General features: G+C 40.1%; 1 protein-coding gene across 1 annotated transcript; it reads left to right on the forward strand.

The window, feature by feature from the left end:
* The first annotated feature begins 3,415 nt into the window (after positions 1 to 3,415).
* LOC139576920 (serine/threonine-protein phosphatase PP1-gamma catalytic subunit A) lies at positions 3,416 to 6,577 on the forward strand. Its single transcript, XM_071403524.1, has 7 exons — positions 3,416 to 3,890; positions 4,356 to 4,487; positions 4,593 to 4,823; positions 4,977 to 5,081; positions 5,269 to 5,492; positions 5,584 to 5,718; positions 5,912 to 6,577. The coding sequence occupies exons 1-7, from the start codon at positions 3,836 to 3,838 to the stop codon at positions 5,999 to 6,001; spliced, it is 972 nt and encodes a 323-aa protein (XP_071259625.1). The 5' UTR covers positions 3,416 to 3,835; the 3' UTR covers positions 6,002 to 6,577.
* Positions 6,578 to 7,451: the final 874 nt, after the last annotated feature.

Consider the following 7,451-nt stretch of genomic DNA (forward strand, 5'->3'; position numbering starts at 1 on the left):
CCAGGTCAGATATTTAGTTTGCTGGCATGATCTAAGTAGGTTATAGTAAACCCAGTCAGATATTTAGTTTTCTGGCATGATCTAAGTAGAAAATAGTAACCCCGGTCAGATATTTAGTTTGCTGGCATGATGTAAGTAGGTTATAGTAAACCCGGTCAGATATTTAGTTTTCTGGCATGATCTAAGTAGGTTATAGTAAACCCAGTCAGATATTTAGTTTGCTGACATGATCTAAGTAGGTTATAGTAAACCAGGTCAGATATTTAGTTTGCTGGCATGATTTAAGTAGGTTATAGTAAACCCCGTCACATAGTTAGTTTGCTGGCATGATCTAAGTAGGTTATAGTAAAACCGGTCAGATATTTAGTTTGCTGGCATGATCTAAGTAGGTTATAGTAAACCCCGTCAGATATTTAGTTGCTGACATGATCTATGTAGGTTATAGTAAACCCCGTCACATAGTTAGTTTGCTGGCCTGATCTAAGTAGTTTATAGTAAAACCGGTCAGATATTTAGTTTGCTGGCATGATTTAAGTAGGTTATAGTAAACCCCGTCAGATATTTAGTTTGCTGGCATGATCTAAGTAGGTTATAGTAAAACCGGTCAGATATTTAGTTTGCTGGCATGATCTAAGTAGGTTATAGTAACCCCGGTCAGATATTTAGTTTGGTGACATGATCTCATTATGTGAAAAAGCCAATAATAAATTAACAATCTCAGGTGATCATGGTATCAATTTATGTGTGTTTGTTAAATCCAGGCCCCCAGAAAGCAAAGAAGAGAGCAGAGGGAGCCAACTCCAATGTGTTCTCTCCATGTTTGAACAGGCCCAGATCCATGAGTTCAAAGAAATATGTAGACCAACTTGATAAATTGCTTCTCCGAAGCTAGTTACATTTCTTTTACATTGATTTTGCCAAGTAACACAACCATAGACACGTGCAGTACACAGTGGTCTCTCCAGAACATTTTGAATGGGGTGGCCAAGGTGGGGCACAGACCCAGTTTAGGAGGGCCATAACATTTTGAACCTTAATCAATGCAAGGTGGATTTTTTTTCTATACAAATATTCTGGTTCAATGTATTTAATGCTTCAGATTAGGTTTGGTACATTTCCCTGTTCAAATGGTAGCTAAACTAACTTCTAAAATTATTTCTAATTTGTGTCTATCCGTGTTTCATAATTTTCCTTAAATTCGCAAGTGGCTGAATCTATTTCACCAGAGAAAGCATCTGAGTGAGGGAAACAGCGCCCCTCTGTCCTAGTATCTGTAGCCCAGATAGTATCAGGTACATGGGCTACACAACCAAGACAGAGGTGCGCTGTTTCGCTCGCTCTGATGCTTTCTCCGGTGAGATTGGTGAGTCTTGCTGTCAGGTGTTGGTCTTAGTCAAAATTATCAATATATTCAGAGACGACCTATCAGATCTCAGATTTGTGTGTGTGTGTGTGGTGGTGGTGGTGGTGGTGGGGGGGGGGGGGGGGGGGGGGGAAGGACACCCTTGACACACCACTGGCAGTACATAGATAAATTATCTTTTGAATATGAATATATACTTACATAACAGGAGTACGCAAGTATGCTCTGATGTGAATACATGTACACCTACTCACCCTATCAACCCTCAACAGGCTTTCACTATCATGGACCAAAACAGGGATGGTTTAATACATTTGTACAAGATAAATTCATGAAATAAAGTGGGATATACAGGATATAAGTGGGAATATTGAATGGAAGTATGTGAGAATGGTCAACCAATACAATGATGATATACCAACATAGATGTCATACAAAGGCTTCACTGCTCATATGACTGATTGAAAAGGTGCTTATAGCCAGAGATAAATAGCTGGTTTATCTGGCTTCATGCTGGCAGCAGATCCTGACTTTGGCCCATCTGTCAAATTGAAGCGATGCCTTGGTCTGTCTGTCTGTCATCCTTTAGGTGCAGACCCAGAGGAGACCATTCTCAATGCCTTCAAAGTCTTTGAACCTGAGGGGAAGGAGACCTTGAAGAAGGACTTGTGAGTGTGCCTGTCTTACAATGCAGTCTTACATATTAGGTGTGTACAGATGTAGGATCTTAATTTGAGCCAGTTTGCTGAAGCAATAAAATAATCCTGCAGCAACAGGAAACGTGAATTATTATGTGGATAATAATTAATGGACATTTTTGCAGGGGTTGATAGATTTTTTTGTAAGGACAAATCGAGTCTAAAATGTCCAAGTGGAAATTACAAACTCTAATAAGCCTTTTTAAACCTCAAATACATTAAACGTATGCATTTCCTGAAAATTCTCAGCAACAAAAGAGTAATCAAATTAAGATCCTAATAACTACTACTACTCTTCATAATATAACAGTGTAACAGTGTCTTAGTCTATGCCGCTCGGACATTGCTCGTTCAAATATTATATTCTTAATTCCATTCCTTACTTTAGATTTGTGTGTATTGCTGTGAAATTGTTAGATATTACTTGTTAGATATTAGTGCACTGTTGGAGCTAGAAATACACACATTTCGTTACACCCGCAATAACATCTGCTAAACACGTGTTTGTGACCAATACAATTAGATTTGAGATGTTAATGTTCTCCCGCGAAAAGTTTAGAACCATCATCACTGATACTTTTTTACATACTAAGCAAAAACACTTTCATCATCTTCTCAAACAGGCTTTGTGATCTATCCCTTCAGATGGAGCAGATGTTTGCCGCCTTCCCTCCAGATGTGGCTGGACACCTGGACTACAAGAATCTGGTCTACATCATCACACATGGGGAAGAGAAGGGCCAGGAATAAATCCACCTTTTGCTAACTGTCTTTGCATCTCTTCTGTTACACGTCGCCCCACTGCGCATCAAAGCTATCTGGAAATGTTGGAGATGTGCATGATCATCTTGTAAATAAAGGATTTTCAGGTTAATCGCATAGAATCCATTTTCATACAGGATATAGATCCAACTGTAACTAAGTATGATCTGTCCATTTGGGAAAGCTATCAGATTAATTGAACTGTACCAGCCCCAGCTGGTACACATTCTAAAACCATCTAGAGAGTCTAGGTTCACAACAGTTTGTATTTGTAATCTTGTTCAGAAATTCCACTTTAATGTTTTGTCCTGTGGACAAGGATGTGCACATGTAAACCTTCAAAATCTATCAATACAAATATTGCAACAAAAAACACGAATGGTCAATTACAATTAATGAGGTGTCTGAAATTCCTATTGGTATTGTTACCAGACGCCTGCTCCCCTCTCATAAATCTAAGCTGGGCTGTTAGTAAAATAATCAGTTCTTCTGGGGAAGAGGAAAATCACAGTAATTAAATTGTCATTGACAATCAAGTTCTACGGAGGCTGAAATATTTAGGGAGGAGGCTGCAGCCACGCACGGATGCCACGGTGTGGCACACCTAGGAGGGTAGTATGTCCCGGGCCAGCACAGTAGATGGCAGCGGCCATCAAATCCACCCAGAAGGTTGTTCGGGCAGATTCCTCTGAAATAGGAAAGTGGGTGTGGCTAGATCAGAGGGCATCGTTAACGGCTAATAGATAGGCTAACGTTTATTTTGTTCCGGTAGACGGCTAATATTAGGTGTTGTTTTGTATAACACTAAGATGTTGAAGTAGTTAGCTAGGTATAATATAGGTAGGTATAATATAACTTTGTATGATAACCAAATAACAGGGTGTCATTTCTACACGTTCTTGTTCTTGGAACCAGCAATTTAGTGAAGCTAGCCAATCGTAGCCACCACTAGCTAGCGTTAGCTGAACAGCACTAGATTTGCAGCTCACTCAGCCATTTTTTCTACGTCGCCATGGCCGATGTTGACAAACTCAACATAGACAGTATCATCCAGCGTCTTTTAGAGGGTAAGGAAAGAGTACATTAATCTTACGTTATTTATGCAATATTATGTTTACTTCGTTAGATGACTGGTGGCAAGCCTTAGCTAGATAACGCGTTAGTTGTTGACGCAGGTTGGCTCTAGCTATCGGTAAATAGCTAAGCTAACGTTAGCTAGTAACTAGCTAACATTAGTTAAGGCTGTTGTTGCCCATCTAACTAGCTAATGTTAACCTGACATTTGTCCCGGTCGACACATTAAGAAATGTTCATTCAAAGTAGTTAGCTAGCTATGTAACTAACGTTACTTTAGCTACATGATTCAGGGCACTGTCTCAGTCAGTCAGTGAAAGATTAAGTCAATAACATGAGAAATCTGATATGATGGTCACCACTCACACCCCTATCCAGACATGGCAATGAGTATGATGGCGAACTAGGTAGATACTGTGTCTTTGCTTGTAGATTCATCAGGATTGTTTCATTTTAAGTCAGGGGAGCAAAGCCTGGTAAGAATGTGCAGCTGCAGGAGAACGAGATCCGAGGATTGTGCCTCAAGTCCAGGGAGATATTTCTCAGCCAACCTATCCTTCTTGAACTTGAAGCCCCCCTCAAGATCTGTGGTGAGTAATCATCAATATTTGGTGATCATAACTGTTACATGAAGTGTCTTCTATCCCAATGAGGTATGTGTAGAATTTGAAGTTGAAATCATTTGCCTTCTGCAGGTGACATCCATGGGCAATATTACGACTTATTGAGGCTGTTTGAGTATGGGGGCTTCCCTCCTGAGAGCAACTACCTATTTCTGGGAGACTATGTGGACAGAGGGAAGCAGTCTCTGGAGACCATCTGTCTGCTTCTGGCCTACAAAATCAAATACCCGGAGAACTTCTTCCTGCTGAGAGGGAATCATGAGTGCGCCTCCATCAACAGAATATATGGATTCTATGATGAGTGTGAGTGATATGTGGTGGCTGTAATAATCATAACCCTGCACTCTCTGACAGAATATAGCCTTTGTATCTACATAAATAGCATTTTGTTATAGGTTCCTGTCATACGCATTGCCTAGCTTACTATCATCCTAAAATTATATTTTATTATTCTAGGTAAAAGAAGGTACAACATCAAGCTCTGGAAAACATTTACAGATTGCTTTAACTGCCTCCCTATTGCTGCCATTGTTGATGAGAAGATCTTCTGTTGCCATGGAGGTAGGTTGCGTTTTAGTAGTCCTTAAACATGAAGAGAAGTGGTCCTGTTTTAGGACACACTAAGACATTGCTGTGATATTGAGAAATACTATTTTATTTTATTTCAATTGTTTTCTTCTCATTTACCCACAAGTTCTTACTGCAATTAACCTTATTCTTGCTGTTCATCTCCTTCTGTGTTTCTCAGGGTTGTCACCAGACCTCCAGTCCATGGAGCAGATCAGGCGCGTCATGCGGCCCACCGACGTCCCCGACCAGGGCCTCCTGTGTGACCTGCTCTGGTCAGATCCAGACAAGGATGTCCTCGGCTGGGGAGAGAATGACAGAGGCGTCTCATTCACTTTTGGCTCAGAAGTGGTGGCAAAGTTCCTGCACAAACATGATTTGGATCTGATCTGTCGCGCCCATCAGGTATGTCTGCATACTTTCACTGTACTGTCTGGAGTTGAATGCATTGTTTTTATTTTTAACCCAACTATAATCTATGTTGTTTTTTCGGCAGGTTGTTGAGGACGGCTATGAGTTCTTCGCCAAGCGACAGCTTGTGACTTTATTCTCAGCACCCAACTACTGCGGGGAGTTTGACAATGCTGGTGCTATGATGAGTGTGGATGAGACCCTCATGTGCTCTTTTCAGGTGAGTATTTCATCATGAATGTACTCTGTCTTATCGCAGGAATGTAAATGTGTCAGTGATTGTATTAGTATTAGTGTATGGGGATCTTAACGATATAACCATTCTCATTATGTCAAACTGTACGATGTAAAGACTATTGCAGTGGGCAAAACATCATCTTAGGTTGGATTACTTGTGTTCATTCCACTTGTAGATTTTGAAGCCCGCTGAGAAGAAGAAGCCGAATGGCAGCCGTCCAGTTACACCCCCACGGAACATGGTCACCAAGCAAGGCAAGAAATAAGGTGGCATGAGTGGACTTATGTCCTGCTCTCTATTCTGCTTTTGTCTTTTGCGTCTGAAGGGTTGGTTGCCCTTTGTGCTTCCAATACTGAAAAGATATCCACTCCAACCTGATGAAAGCAAAATGTTTTGTTGTTTTGTCCACAAGGGTAAATGGATATGTCACCATGAAAACCTCAGGTGTTTTGCACTCCATTGCAACTAGTCTTTGCCACATATGACTGTTCAACCAGGAACAATGTAACAATATGGCTGATAATGCACAGAAATGCCTTGTTTGAAGCTGTGCAGAGTTGTTTTCACAATTTCTTCATTTCATGTTTATCAATTTCTCATCACCTGTTTCTCACTGTCAATGTCAATAATGCAATTAATGGTTCTTAAAACAACTATGGAAATATCACAAGACACTTAGTTGTTTATTTCTGTATAACTTTCTTTATCATAGGACATTGAATCCTCACTCTGCGCCTGCATCCTCACCATTTTTAAAACAAGTCTTGTGCTGAATTAAATGAAGAAATAAAGCATTCTTGTAATGTTGACTAAATCTTTCTAATAAACTTTTAGGGGGAAATTGGCATTTGAATTGTATTAGCATCATGCTCCTATATCAATTATTTTAGGATTACAAGGTAAGCTCAACCTTGAAATAATTACTGCCATATATTTTGTATTATAAACTGGGTGGTTCGAGTCCTGAATGCTGATTAACTGGGTATGACAAAACATTTCTTGTTACTGCTCTAATTATGTTGGTAACCAATTTATATTAGCAATATGGCACATCAGGGGTTTGTGGTATATGGCCAATATACCATGTTCTGTTCAGAGACTAATTGGCTCTGGCAGCCAAAACAGCCAAATACTCCATCTAACCCTGAAATCGATTCTCAGTTGCTGTATGGTTCTAGAAACATAAAGTTGTTGTCATATCACATCAAAATCATTTCCAAATGCAAAATATACACTTACTGTACACTTTTTTTAACAGTTGGGAGCTGACTGTATTTTTCGGTGACAACACGTTTGTGGTGTCAGTCTTCGTTTACACACAGGTGTTCAGAGACGCAGATAGCTAACATGGAACTATGGCCATGTGGGAGCCCTAACCCTATAAAGGTTTGTTATAATTTAACCTTTTATTTTATTATTTATTGCTGATATGAAAGATAAAGCAGGGTGTGAATTACGGCGGCGCCAGTGGGGGCTCAGCTTCCCTGAATGAGTGGCAGGTAGCCTAGTGGTTAGAGCGTTGGGCCAGGAACCGAAAGGTTGCTAGATCGAATCCCCGAGCTGACAAGGTAAAAATCTGTCGTTCTGCCCCTTGACAAGGCAGTTAACCCACTGTTCTTAGGCTGTCATTGTAAATAAGAATTTGTTCTAAACTGACTTGCCTAGTTAAATTAAAGAAATTATGAGACATTAGCTCCCATAAATGCAACAAAAGT

The sequence above is a fragment of the Salvelinus alpinus genome, chromosome 5, assembly GCF_045679555.1.
Source record: "Salvelinus alpinus chromosome 5, SLU_Salpinus.1, whole genome shotgun sequence".
Taxonomy (NCBI): domain Eukaryota; kingdom Metazoa; phylum Chordata; class Actinopteri; order Salmoniformes; family Salmonidae; genus Salvelinus; species Salvelinus alpinus.